Below are 15,452 nucleotides of genomic sequence, written 5' to 3' on the forward strand. Positions count from 1 at the left end.
TATCATGACACATTTCATTCCAAATCAATATAACAACATAACTTTAGAAGCTACCATCCACTGAATGAAAGAAATGTAATCGGCATCCATTCATTCATTAATCCTTTGCATCAGAGTATTTGGGTTAGCAAATGCCTTCAATGGAACACATACTCATACCTGTAGAACATATATTTGAAAACTAATTCCCAAATCTATTACTGTGTCTTGGTTTTTGATAAAATTGTTGAACTTATTGTTGAGATCAGCACTGACACTCATATCTGTATACATCCGATGCAGCTTGCTGGTAAACTCGTAACCACAGGCTTGCTGTAAAAAAAAAAAAGTTTTTAAAAATATATGATTTAAAAAGAAAAAAATAAAAAACCATATTCATTCTTAAGACTGTGTTGCTACTGACAAGTCTATGGTCAAAGGTCCTATTTATATATTTACACCAAAGGCCTATATTTTTCATAATCCAAAGCAGTTATTCAAAACAAAATACTTCAATAAAACATTTTTATCAATGTAGAATAAATACACAGATTTATAAAAAATAAATTTCCCTTTAAAACAAAAACTTTTGTATAAATCCATGTGTCTTATATCAACACTACAGAATGCTCTATTACTGTATGTAAGATACCTTTTAGGTTTACATATAGTATCAAACACACATGAAAGATGACTGGGTATATTTGAGCCAGTAGTCAATTTAAAAAGGAGGGTACTTAGGCATATTTTTAATAGCATCCCCTGAATAATGAAGAAATCTACTTCCTTGAAATTATTCAAAAAAAAGGAAAGAAATTATCCAAAACTCTGTTCTCACCATGACAGAAAATCTGGATCTAATCTTGGGATGTAAAATGCTTTGTGTTAACATTATTTTTAAAAATCAAAAGTTATTTATTGATTGATATATGTAAAAAGGATCACATAGTATATTCAATGTTTAGCATGCAGGAATTATCAACTACTAAGTAACCTAGGATAAATATGAATCAGTTACTACTTATCTCACTGGTGTATACACTAAAATGATGTAAAAATGAACTGAAATTCAACTGCACTCCAAAACTTGTACTCAAAAGAATAATTTAGGTGTATTCATTTACAAGTAATACAATTTTTTTTGTAAAGTTAACACTGTTTATATCTTGTGGGTGATTCTAAATCAATATGCAGAGAGAGTCTGTGCTTTCAATATAGTATGTGCACATACCACATGAATATGTATTTTATATTTTAACTAGTTAACTATTGATGAAATATTTATTTCATTACCACATATAATGCTGCTATGAGTATCTTTCTGTGCTAGTGGGATAATTTTAGGACATTATCAGATAAAGGCTTAAATTACCTTTAATTTATTGATCATGGCTTCTTCAGAATCCATAGACATAGATAACCCGTGAATTAAACGTTTTGCCAGCATTCTTGCGTAGAACTATATTAAAAAATTTTTTTAAAGATTATTTCCTTTCTGATGATTTGAAGTTCAAAACTAAATCAAAGCTGACTAAAACACAAATAAAACTTCTCTGTTAACAACTTACCTTTTGAAAAACATCTTTATCATCAATATACTTGAAAACGGTAATGAAGCTCGTGAGTTTGTCCTCTACTTCATTCTCAGTCATCCCCTTCGCTGACTTCTTTAATAAGTTGTCACAGTACTTAGCAAGCTCAAGTAGAAATTGACAGTAAATCTTAGAAAGGGCCCTTCTGTACATATCATGCCTCAAAGGAGGCAAAGTGGCAACAATACAAAATAAGATCAATGGACAGGGTCTTTGCCATACTAAAGTGTATGTTTTAAAAATTATGAACATGCACCAAAAAGCTTAAAATATGTCATAAGGTAAATATTAAAAAAAAAAACTAGAAATAAGTAAAAATATCTAATCAACATGTAGAGACCAATAAAGCATTGATTTAAGTAACAAGTTTCAAAAGAACATCTAGATGAGTTTTGAGAGGCTCTGGTATTTTTGACATTAAGAAAATACTTTTTAAAAATCTTGCAACAACCTTGTAAACAAGTTTCCTTTAACGGCTATCAAAAATTTACCAGCCAATTTCCTTTAGATTTTAGATAAAATAAAATCCCTAGGAGAAGTAATGCAAATTGTTTCAAAGCGCATGTACTTTAAAGAGCAAAGGTTATAAAATGGAGTTATTTTCCCTGCCAGTTATCCCTTTAAAAAAGGCTTTCGTATATGGCTGTCTGCATTCCTTAAATAAATGCCAAATCATACACAATAGACATCCTTGCTTTTATTTTTAATAATTTAACTTCATCTATTTTTCTGAAAGATACTACAAAACCAAATTAATTTGACACTCTCCTCAGTTTTCTTTTTCTAATACTGATTTTCCATAAGATTAATTTTTAAGCAACCATCAAACTTACCAGTTCAGGTGCTTTGCAAACCGACTTGGGTTCTCTGTAATTTACAACTGATGTAAGGGCCTAAGTAAGAAAACAGATCAGTAATTAGACCCCAGTAATAGGGTAAAAGTGCAGCTGATTCAATATCGTATGCTGTAACCTGTTTATCCGAAAATTACTACCTCACACAAAACACAGCATTCCTGTTTTCATATTTAATGCAGGATAAATTTCTCACTGCATCCCTCATGAGAATTACATAAAAATTATAAATACTGTTCCCACTGAAAGATATTCTCTATAATTCATTACTAGTATTTGAACATGGATAAGACTACACTTTTAAAACTCTTACAATGGGGCAGCCATGGTGGCCCAGCGGTTTAGCGCCGCCTTCAGCCCAGGGCATGATCCTGGAAACCTGGGATCAAGTCCCACATCAGGCTCCCTGCATGGAGCCTGCTTCTCCCTCTGCCTGTGTTTCTGCCTCTCTCTCTCTGCCTCTCATGAATAAATAAAATCTTTAAAAAATAAAAATAAATAAAAATAAAATAAAATAAAAATCTTCTAATGACCATGTAAACAAATTTCCTTTAAAGTGTACCAAAACCCAAAAGTTTATAAAACCTATTTATTTTTCTTTCAAATATTATTCAGTATAGTAGCCTAAGTACTATATTTAAAGAAAAAATCAGCACTAAAGAATATTAAAACTATACATGCATTTTTAAAAAAATATTTTATTTTTTCCATGCCAGGACCCCAGCATCACACCCTGAGCCAAAGACAGAGACACTCAACCACTGAGCCACCCAGGCGTCCCTATACATGCATTTTTATTTTTTTTTTTTATTTTTTATTTTTTTTATTTATTTTTATTTTTTTTAATTTTATTTATTTATGATAGTCACACAGAGAGAGAGAGAGAGAGAGGCAGAGACACAGGCAGAGGGAGAAGCAGGCTCCATGCACCGGGAGCCTGACGTGGGATTCGATCCCGGGTCTCCAGGATCGTGCCCTGGGCCAAAGGCAGGCGCCAAACCGCTGCGCCACCCAGGGATCCCCTTATACATGCATTTTTAGAAGACATTAGCTTATTAGCCATTTCCCCTATGTAACATACACATGGGAAATTCAATCCCCATATAATTCAAGCAATCCATTTAACCAGTTATTAATCGAAAAGTTCTCTATTTTGACTTTGTCTAAATTAGAAATCATATACACAATTAGAAGCCCTAATTTTGAAACTGCCTAAAGAATAGTGATTAAGGGGATCCCTGGGTGGCGCAGCGGTTTGGCGCCTGCCTTTGGCCCAGGGCGCGATCCTGGAGACCCGGGATCGAATCCCACATCGGGCTCCCGGTGCATGGAGCCTGCTTCTCCCTCTGCCTGTGTCTCTGCCTCTCTCTCTCTCACTGTGTGCCTATCATAAATAAATAAAAAAAATTAAAAAAAAAAAAAGAATAGTGATTAAAGAGAATTATATATACATATAAAAAAGTTACCTTGTCCAATGCACTCATAAAGTGCTGATCACCATTTAAAACAGTGTTGATAAGTTGAACAAATTTTCCATGTACTTCCAAAACTGACTCCACAAATAGTGTTGGCATCTAAAAGTATGAAATAGAAAGTACAAATCACATTTTAAGAAGTTTAAGGATAAAATTAGGCTTACTAAAGAATTGTTTAATTATGCATAACATTTTCCCTAAGCAGATTAATGTTATACACACACACACACACCCTCAAAAATGTTTTTAGATAAGATGGCCTTAAAAATCTAAAAGTTTAAGATTGAAATTAGCTTGTCAGTCAACACCAGAAATGCAGGATTGGAGTACTTCTGCCAGAAGGATCCACTAAAAACACTTTCTCTCTGTTGAAATGCCATTATATTCAGAGTAACAAGACACAGCCTCTGAACTACCAGGCCTATTCTTTCATAGATGATTACATAAACAAAAACTGCCTCCAAAGCTACTGAAGGCTGAGAGAGAACGAAAGTTAAAAAGCCAGAATCTGTGAAAAGAGAGATCTCTGAACTAAGCAGTACAATTCCCCATATATCAGAGGGGAAAAAAAGTATCTAGCAGTGCAAAAGTGAGCTTTTGAACTTAATGGAGGGAATTATGCCAACTAAAATTATTTGGGTCTACTACAAACGTATTCTCTTATACTTCCATCCCCCTCCCCACTCTATCCTTGACAAGTCTGTGCCTCTTTGCCAGGTATCATTCAACACCCTGAACCTAAAAAACTAATAATATAAACTAGTGGTTTTACTTATGCATTATTGTGTCAGAAAATAAAATCATTGAAATGATCAGCAGTTAATAAATGCTCCTGAACAATGATGTTTGTACAGAAATTACTGCAAATGAAGAGCCAAAGCTCTACTTCAGGAAGAGTAGTAACATTTCATGTCATGTCTATCTTATTCGTTAAACCATCCCTAGTAATAACAGAGAAGGTGATCCAACATGATTTGATGACAGTAACACATTTTGAGAGGAAAGACACCTTGCTGTATATATAGTCATTTGATTGCCAGGGAACTCTTCAGAAAGACAAGTATTATGGATATGAGGATCACTGCTGGGTATTTTGGGTAGCAAGCATATATGTAGGGAAGATTTTTTTTTTTAACTTCTGAACCTTTTATTGGCCTCCTGCTCCTCAAAGGGTACCCCGTTTCGCTGCCTCAATGCCTCAGAATTTTGGTGTCGTTGGTCTCAGACACCACCTTGCTGTCCACGATCTTGTGGGTGGTGCTCTTCTGGATGGTCTGCAAGGAGTTGCTGCTGTCCAGGGCATCAGTAAGACTGAAGTCCTCCCCGTTTTCCAACAGGCGACGGTAGGTGGCAATCTCAGCCTCCAGCTTGATCTTGACATTCAGCAGGGCCTCATACTCCTGGGCCTGGCACTGCCTCTCTGCCCGGGGCTGGGACAGCCCTGACTCCAAGTGCAGCAGGACCCCGTTGAGCTGCTCCATCTGCATCGCGTAGCGGGTCTTGACCTCCCTCAGGCTGTTCTCCAAGCTGGCCTTCAGGTTTCTCATGGAGTCTAGGTTGATCTCCAAGGACTGGGCAGTACATCTCAGCTCTGTGAAGGTTATCTCAGCTTCTCCAATCTCAGCGGTCTGTGTGGTGACCACTGTGGTGCTTTCCTCGATCTGCTGAGACCAGTACTTGTCCAGCTCCTCCCGGTTCTTCTGAGCCAGATCGTCATACTGGGCCTGGATATCTGCCGTGATCTTGCTGAGGTCCTGAGATTTGGGGCCATCCAACTCCACGGTCAACCCAGAGTTGGCGATTTGGTTTTGTAGACCCTTTACTTCCTCCTCATGGTTCTACTTCATGAAGAGTAGCTCCTCCTTGAGAGCCTCAATCTCTGTCTCTAGCTGCAGCCAAGTGACATTGGTGTCATCAATGACCTTGCGGAGCCCATGGATGTCGCTCTCCACAGACTGGTGCATGGCCAGCTCTGTCTCATAGTTGACGCAGAAGTCGTCAGCAGCAAGCCGGGCATTGTCAATCTGCAGAACGATGCAGGCATTGTCCACAGCACTTGCAAAGATCTGAGCCTTCAGGTCCTCAATGGTCTTGAAGTAATGCCCCCAGTCTCCAACCTGGGGGCCCTTCTTCTCCAGGTGTTCCCGGATTTTCATCTCCAGTCTCTGATTATCAGCCTTCAGGCTCCTCACCCTCTCCAGGTAGGAGGCCAGGTGGTCATTCTGGTCTTGTATGGTCTCCTTCTCGCCCTGGATGCCCCCTATGCCCGCCAGACCCCCGGCCATCCCCACGGCCCAGCCCCCCAGACAGGGATAGTGTCACCGGCTGGTGGAGTGGGATATGGAGATCCGGCAGCCTGAGGCCCACACGCCTGCATAGACGCTGGCCGCGCTGCTGCTGATGGGCCGGACCCGGTGGCTGGGTGACTGCACGGAGCCCAGGAACCGGTAGTTGGAAGAGAAGGTGGAGCGGGTGGTGAAGCTCATGCTGCTTGGAGAGCCAGAGGGCAACTCGGGAGGCCAGGGCTCAGGCTCGGGCCAGGGCTAGGGAAGACTCTTTTAATTTAAATTTGCTTCCTGTACTACCAAATTCAGAGCATATATAAAGAAAATAAATTGTAAGTTGCCTATTATTACCACTGATTAACACTATGACCATCACAACTATTAATGCCAATTACATTTAGAAATAGCAAATGTATTTTTCTGAGAGAAGTTAAACAACTGCTAAATGAACATATCAATATGACTAGGAAGCAGCCTATCTTGGGATCCCTGGGTGGCGCAGTGGTTTAGCGCCTGCCTTTGGCCCAGGGCGTGATTCTGGAAATCCGGGATCGAATCCCACGTTGGGCTCCCGGTGCATGGAGCCTGCTTCTCCCTCTGCCTGTGTCTCTGCCTCTCTTTCTGTGTGTGTGACTATCATAAATAAATAAAAATTAAAAAAAAAAATAAAAAAAAAGCAGCCTATCTCAATCAATGATTTTCTAATAATATGGAAAATTCTAAAATGAGGCCAACAAACTGCAAGTATAAAACATTTTAATAAAGATGTTTCATTTGTAATGGTAGGACTTTTCTGTCATTGTTTAAAACAGTAAAATCATATGAAAAACTCCATGATAATCTGATTAAGAGAAAAAAATATCCAGTTCCTTATGTAACTCACATTTTCCTGAGTAAGATTACTGGTTGCTCTAAGCCCCTCATCTTGGATATGATTTTGCAGTTCCTGAATCATATGAGGTAAACCAGTGGACACAGCACGAAGTAAGACATACATATTTGCCATGTCTGAAGAAAAAAAGAAATTTGATTACTGAATTTCCAAAGAGTTCAAAAAAATATTTTAATGTATTTGGTAATATACAGTTCAAAATGCAGAATTACAAGAGAATGCAGAGAAGGTTCCCTGCACCCATCTCTCCAAAGCAATATTGTAGTCAATACTATTTCAAAGGTATTTCATGCATATTCAAACACACACATACTGTTTTTCTTCTGCCCCTTTTAATACAAATAGTGTAGCATATTTTATGTATTATTTGCAATTGAAGAACATAACATTTTAACTTAGACGTCTTTTTATATCATTACATAAGGTGTATTTTACAACTGCATAACACCTCATTACATGGCTATACTACAATTTCTTAAAAATTGATGAAAATTTGGTTGTTTCCAATCTCTTGATATTACAATATTACAATTAATATTTCTGTATATAGGCAAGAATATCTGTAGTATAAATCCCTGGAAGTGGAACTGTTGAGTTAAAGCTTCATCTTATAGGCAGATCCTTATAACATAGCTCCCAATACCAGGAAGTTCTCTTGGCAACAACGTGTCATCAGACATTTGGTTTTTCCCATTGAGAGCTGAAAATCATGTCTCAGTGCAATGCTTTTTAAATTTTTTCTTGAAATATAACATACATACACAAGGTGTACAAATCCCCCCCAGAATGTGTATCTCAATGAATTATGTGTAAGTGAACACATACATACCCATGTTATCACCCCCAGAGTAAGAAACAGACATTCTCCACACCCAGAAGTTCCTTTCATAACTCTTCCCAATCACTACTCCTCTTGCTCTTCTGCAAAGGTAATCACTGTCATGACCTACCAACCCACTGATTAGCTTTGTCTGTTTTGAACTATTGATAAAAATGGAATCATACAATTCCTTCATGTTTGGTTTCTTTTGTTCAACAGGTTTATAAGGCTCATCTACATTTTGTATGTAGTTGTAATATGTTCATTTTCACTCCTCTAATAATATTCCATTGTAGGAGTATACTGTACTTTATTCTACTGTTACTGGACATTTGTATTGTTTCTGGTTTGGAGCTAACTCAATTAAGGCTGCTATGAACATTCTTGTTCCTTTTTATACATATCTGCATGCAGTTTGGGTGGGGGATTATACATCCAGGAGAGGAATGGTTGGATCAAGAAGATGTGCATACAGTCAGCTTTAAGAGTCAATGTCGGTTTTTCAAAGTAGTTGCATCAATTTATACTCTGAGCTCAGGGTACATAACAAGTTCTCGCTATTTCACACACTTCCCAACACTTAGTATATTTGGTCTTTTAAATTTTATATCAAAATGTGAGTACTGATATCTTAGTGTGGCTTTTAATTTGCATTCCCCTACTTTAATAAGATCGAGGGCCTTTGTATAAGTTTCCTGGCCACTTGGATATACTCTACCCTGCAGTATCTATTCAAATTTCCTGACCATTTTATATTTTGGACATAAACCGTTTTTAGTGATTGCAAATATATTACCCTATGATTATCTTTTGATACTTTTAATGGTCTTTTAAGGATCCAAAGTTTTTAACTTTAATGTAGTCCACTTGATCAATCTTTCCTTTGTGGTTAGTGTTTTTTGTGTCTCATCTAAAATATCTGTCCCTACCTCAAGGTTGTGAGGTTATTCTCCTATAACATCTTCTTGAAGTATTACTGTTTTACATGTAGGTCAAAAGCCTACAATGTATTGATTGATTCTGTATATGGTGTCTGAGGTAGAGATCAAATTTTGCTTTTTTCCCAAATGTATATCCAGTGGACTCAGCACTATGTGTTAAAAAGACTATCCTTCACCCACTGCTCTACAATGTCACAATGGGCTTAAGCCAAGGATTTCTGTAGGGGTTACTTCTCGGCTCTGTTTTAATTTAGTCCATTGGTCTATTTGTCTACCCTCACGTCAGGGCCTCATTGTCCTCACTACTGTGGTTTTAGTCACGCTATCCTGCAAAGTCTTCTCATAATAGTCTTCAAGACTGTCTTGACTTTTCTTAGACTCTTAGTCTAAGAGTTTAACCTTCAGAATTAAAACAAACAAACAAAAACACTTCAGTTTTGAGTAGATTCTCCTGGATCTATAAACCAATGTTGCTTTCAACAATGTTTTGTTTTGTTTTTTTTTTCCTGTGTAGGTCTGGCATGTATCTCGTTATGTTTATTCCTTGTTATTCCCCGTTGTATGACAATACTTTCTTCTTTAAAAAAAATTCAATTTTTTTACTGCTCATGACTAGAATCTCATATCTTTATTTTGTATTTTCCTCTATTTTGAATAAGATTGAGCATCTGCGTATATTTAAAATCAATTTATATTTCTTTTTCATCTTTGCTTTTTTTCTATTTATTAGAAACTCTTAATATATTAAGGAAATTAGCCCTTGTGATATATAAAAAAATGTACACTTTTCCCTAGCTTTTGACTTTGGAATACCTTTTGAAAACATATCTTTCCAAAATAGTCTTTTAAAATAGATTATTAAGAATTGGTAAAAAGGCATATTGAGTATTTGAGAGACTACTACTAAAAATGTTTGAATTCCTTTTTTTTCTTAATGTTTGATTTCTAAGAAAGCTTGGAGATGATGTAGAAAGTGGGTTTCTAATTTAATTTTTATTCACATTTACTATTTCATATCACTTACCATTTTTTTTCTCTTGTCGGATAATATTATGACATTCTGCATGTAAGAACTGTAAGTGGTCTGCTACCATTCGTTGCTGACATTCATGAATCACTTTAGTATATGAACTTGGATGCAAGTATTTTCGACATCGAATTTCTTCATCTTTTAATCTACCTAGAACCTTTAAAAATATATTCTTATAGTCATGACCCACTATGAGGAAAAACCTGTAATATCAGTAAATAACTTAGGTAATCTAATTTTAATGGCTCAATTAAAAATGGCCAGGTAACAAGAATTACATAACCAATTTAAACCGACATTTTATAAATCATTTCAAATATTTATTTAGGCTAATATCTATCACCTACGTTTTACCAAAATCTTACGAACACAAACTAAAGTTAAATGGTCTGCATTTTGTTTTCATTTACTGACTCTAATCATCCTATTATATAAACAACCCAACATGCAACAGGAAAAGTGGTAAAAATTATTAAAAACCAGAACAGATGGTCACTTTATGAATATTTAACTATCAAACTAAAAAATAGTTTACATCAACTGGATCAAGTACATTAATTTAATTATTTTATGTTGGTCCCTCTTCTTATAAAATGTAAATATAAACAGTATGTACATGAGAATTATCAAATTAAAGACTTCATTAAAATTTCTGAAAGTCAAATATGTTCAGCCATAGTTAAAAATGTCAATCAAGAGCTTTAGTAAAGCTTATCCTATATAAGAAACACTGGGCTACAAACAATACACTGATTAACATTAACAAGAACCAGCTAATAAAGATAATAGCTAGAGAATCTAGCTCATTTCTACCTCAAAACAAAATTACATTTGCAATAAAAATCCTAGCACATACAGACACATACAAATGTTTAGATTTTGAAAGCATTCTGCAATGTGAAACTATTGTAACTGGAGTTTCTGAGCTTAAATGGTTCCAGAAAACTGTATATTAAGCCTTTGGGGAGTACTGCCAAGTTTGTCTGGGCATCAGAAGGTGATACTGGGAAGGAAAGTGATGCTGAGAGGGGAAATAACACATCGCTCCTGAATACCTCTCAGATACCTTTTAGAAAATGAGGCAAAGACTGAAGAGAGGGTCCCATCTTTCCACATTGCTCCCCTGTGGAGCCAAAAGTCCAGGGCAAAGCCAAAGAAACCAAAAGTAGACAAGGAAGTATGTGGACTAAAAGATGTTCAGCACATATTTAATCAACTAAGAAAGTCATTTTTATCAAAAAGTTTTTCTTTTAAAATAAAAATATCCCTTAAAAGGACTATGCCTATTAGTCATTACAGTGTACTATGACTTTAATGTTTATGGCTTAACTAAATGTAGGAGGAATTAGAGTCAGGAGTCCATATTCTAGACATTATATGGTTCTATAAGTGGAACATACAATATTTTTGAAAAGAGCCTCTTTTTGAGAGCCAAATATAACAAGGAGGATATGTATCACTGATAATCCCAGTGCACTTTTCAATAGTGGATCTAGAACCTTTAACAGGAGTCTAAGAAGCAAAAAAATGGCCTAAAGCTAAGAACCACTGACTTGGTGTATGTAACCTGCACTTAATAGATATAGAAAAATGTCCTACAGGGCGTACTGGAGGTCCTATAGCTAATTAGTAACAACAGCAGGAAGAAAATTAAACAACTCAGATTTTTATACCTGGGCTTTGTGGAATATACAACAATGTATCAGTAAGTACTGATATTTCTTGACCTGTGACTTATGGAGGCCACTCTATAACTATTCTACTTGTAACACATTGTCTTCTTGGCTAAATAAACTACCAAAAATCATTCTATAATAAAATGCTTGGAACTCAACACCACAAATGAAAAAACCTGGCTAAAAATTTCATACATCTTATATGGTAACTGACTTTATTACATGACTATTCCTTTACTAAAAAAAAAAAAAAAACAAACATAGAAAAATTTAAAAATAGTAATCAATATGTGTTGGTTTATAGATTAATTAAAATTTCTTGTGGAGGTTTTTCTCAGTCTTCCAAAAACTGAACAGACCAAGAGAGTAACTGATCCAAGGATTTAGAATTATTATATTTTTCCTTCCATTTGAAAAGAAGGAAAGATAAAAACCCAAACACACCTAGCTTCTATGCTTGTCCTATTCCTTAAACATTTACTAAATTAAAATATAGTTTATTCTTTTGCCGAGAATGTGAATATTAATTTTAAAGACAAGAAAATCAAGCAATCAGTATTTATCAAGAAGTATCAACCATGATGAAAACTGGATAGAATTTTTTTCTCATGGAGAATGCCCCAATTTATCAATAGGTAGTGTACATTAGCTATAGCTCAGAGTAATGATCAAAAAAAAAAAAAAAAAAAAAAAAAACCTCACCAAAGAAATATATTAACTAAGAAAACAAATGTTAAATAAAACCATGCCTGATATGTAAGAGATGATGCATTTAACATAGTACGTTCCTTCTTACCTTTTCCATATACTGTGAGCAGTTTGATTCTTGTAATAAATTTGAAGCTTCTTGTTTGTAATACTCTCCTGTTTCAGTCAGAAAGGGAGACTCAAAGATTTCCTGATAAAACTATATAAATCAATTAAAATAATATTTTAAAAATTAGAACAAGTAGTTTAAGAAATTAAAGGACTGATTATGTTTTTAAAGGAGGCTTTTTATTTTTACCTTTAAGGGGAATTTTTTCTTATACTGTTCAACATGAACAAAGGAGTTAATAACCCCATGGATTACTTTCTGGTTTGGGTCTTCTCCACCACGATCACTAAAACAAGGTATAATAAAAAAAATATTGAGAATACAAATTATCTATGGAAAAATGCCAAAGTATGCCAAAAATATGACTGCTTATTCTATCAGTTTAATCAAATTATAAGGCATTATAAAGGTCAATGCCTGCTTGATGCTTAAAAATAATTTTTTCATATCAGAGCTGAATATTTATGACAGTTAATATACTCATTAGATATCATTTTAATAAATAAAAGCTTTGATTGTTACATTAATACATTTGATTACATTGATACTAAGATGACACTCCTTTAATTTTAAAGTAGACATGAGACCATCAATTTAAGACCTGAATACTGCTGGTTAAGAATATTTGAATTTCACTTGCCGAAAAACCTCTTATTAGACAATTTGGTCTGAGAATTCAGTCTGAATCATTACAAGTATGACGATAGTGATTTGACAATATGCATTCCTCAAAGGTACATTTTATATATTATCACTCACTGAAGGGACTAATAGCTGTTGTTCTCTAAGAGATCCGCTAAAGCCACTGAGTTGCTTTCCATTCAAACACAAAGGTATTTCTCTGTTTTAGTATTTTCACATTTCTTTACAGTTGCAAAGGAATCTAAAATAATCTCAATTATTCATATGACATTTGGTAAGTTCCTATTTAGCCAAAGCACTGTGTGATGCAAGTTTTAATCATGATAAGAAATGTAGGTTAGTATCAGGCTTTCTAATTACAGAAAGAGGAAAATGACATCAAAAAAGTAGTTTGCCTAAAGCCACCATCAGTCTGGTCCTAATTGGGAATTTCTGGCTCCAGGACTAAAGCTCAAGTCAAAGCATTACACAGTTGAAGGTGTACCTTCCTACAGGAAATCTTTCATCTCATTTTAAAATGTTTTTTTTTCTCTAAATAATTATTTTATAAAAATGGCAACAGAAAATATATTATCATCATTCCATCGTAAAAGCTTCTTGTTCTTTATACTAGGGTATAAAGACTTTCGAATATTGTCCCTCCTTGCTTCCACATCATCCTCCCAGTCCTCTTTCATTCTTCCTTTAATTATCTGGATAGTCTGGGAAAAGATTTTTGTATATGAATTAATATGGGTATGGTAATTCTGTCAGTGATAGCATCTCAGATACAAAGTCTACATTTTGCTATTACTAATAAAAACAATGAGTTTCTCTAAGGTTACACAGTGAGCTCATTTACTCTATTCACCTTCCAATAGTTACTTCCTAAACCCAAATCAAATCTGGTGAAATAATGATTTAACCAACGTTATCTATTTGAAACACATCGGGGCTTTTTTCCTTTTGCCTAAGACCAAATAAGAATCAGTCAAGAATGCGATACATCTGAAGATTTGGAAAATCTGGTTACCTAAAATTTTTTTCATGACCAAATCCTAGTTTCCTTGCTCAGCACCAGGAAAACATCCACTCCTGATATTCTCAGCACTCCTGCCATTTGTTTCTGATCCCAAAATGCCCAGATATGCTGGAATCAGGTAACATACTGTCTAGAAGAAACAATGATATTCCTACTGCTTAATAACTAAGTTGTCCTCCCTTAAAAGGTAACAACAGAACTCAAAAATTGAGGCATAATTATTCAATCTTTAAGATCACCACGTATGTTTTTAACTGTACAAAAACATAAATATACAGCATTTCTAATAGGCTGAGACATGATGAAAATAAACTGTGAAATGATGCTGTTATACAAAAGCACTGACGAAATTGGTCATCTGAATAAACTCTAGTTTCACATCTAAGAACAGTGGTCCCAAGAGATAAAACTTGAGAAAAGAACATGAAGAATTTTTAGAAATACGGCTTACTATTTGATCCTAATAGGACTGTGTGGAAAATTCCTATAGTAATCATAATGAACCTGTCAATATTATGAAACCACTCAGCTGGGATGATGGCAACTAAATAGGAATATTTAGCATAGACCTTAAGACCAGTATTTTGGAGTCAGACTGCCTGGATTTGAGTTTTGGCTGCATTAATATGTCACCTTGGGCAAGCATTCCTTCATCTCTTAGTACTCAGATTTCCTCTTCTGTAAAGTAGGGATAATAAAAGTACCTATACCTCATGGATACAAAAATGTGGTAAAGATGAAGAATAATCCAAGAAAGCACATAACACAGTGCCTGGTACATGAGTAACGATAAACATCACCTATTATTTTAAGTACTGACAGGATCAAAATGTATCCATTTTTAATATAGTGGAAAGGAGAATAAAGTAAGAGACCAAAAAAGCACTGATTGTGATTTTAAAATTAAGGCTTTTTATTTTTTTTTAAAGATTTATTTATGATAGAGAGAGAGAGAGAGAGGCAGAGACACAGGAGGAGGGAGAAGCAGGCTCCATGCTGGGAGCCCAACGTGGGACTCAATCCTAGGACTCCAGGATTGCGCCCTGGGCCAAAGGCAGGTGCTAAACCACTGAGCCACCCAGGGATCCCCCAAATTAAGGTTTTTTAAAGAAGACTAAATGAGCTTTTAACTGAAATAGCAGACCAGATTTGTGGTAATCATCAAAAAGTTAGGCTGGAACTCTGCAAAGTTTTGATACTGCTATATGACAATGTTAGTGAAACCTGCCTTTACCCTGATATTTAAAATGAGACTAGGGTTCCAGCAAACGAAGTGCAGTCTCCTGCTCCTACTCTAAATCTGAGAAATGACAGGAAAGATACTTTCTAATACACCTCATTGTTAACAGTAGCCCCTGGACTTACAGAAATTGAAAAAAGATGGAAAGAAGACTGAATAATGTAGGAAAATAAAACTGCATACCAAAA

At 35.3% G+C, this 15,452-nt stretch overlaps 1 protein-coding gene and 1 pseudogene across 11 annotated transcripts in view; both read right to left on the minus strand.

Annotated features, from left to right (window-relative positions):
• Positions 1-15,452, minus strand: part of CUL2 (cullin 2) — a 165,659-nt gene that overhangs the window by 18,399 nt on the left and 131,808 nt on the right. For 10 of the 11 annotated variants that reach the window (XM_077896602.1, XM_077896605.1, XM_077896608.1 and 7 more), the window contains 9 exons: positions 12,551-12,647; positions 12,341-12,451; positions 9,863-10,025; positions 7,069-7,193; positions 3,892-3,999; positions 2,405-2,464; positions 1,548-1,676; positions 1,352-1,438; positions 160-312 (listed from right to left, as the gene is read on the minus strand). In XM_077896602.1, coding sequence (XP_077752728.1) covers positions 160-312; positions 1,352-1,438; positions 1,548-1,676; positions 2,405-2,464; positions 3,892-3,999; positions 7,069-7,193; positions 9,863-10,025; positions 12,341-12,451; positions 12,551-12,647 — 1,033 coding nt within the window. The remainder of the gene's footprint in view (positions 1-159; positions 313-1,351; positions 1,439-1,547; positions 1,677-2,404; positions 2,465-3,891; positions 4,000-7,068; positions 7,194-9,862; positions 10,026-12,340; positions 12,452-12,550; positions 12,648-15,452) is intronic. The other variant, XM_077896613.1, reaches the window with a different exon arrangement.
• Positions 4,038-6,739, minus strand: LOC144313611 (keratin, type I cytoskeletal 18 pseudogene; annotated as a pseudogene).

This window comes from Canis aureus, chromosome 5 (assembly GCF_053574225.1).
Source record: "Canis aureus isolate CA01 chromosome 5, VMU_Caureus_v.1.0, whole genome shotgun sequence".
Classification (NCBI taxonomy): Eukaryota; Metazoa; Chordata; class Mammalia; order Carnivora; family Canidae; genus Canis; species Canis aureus.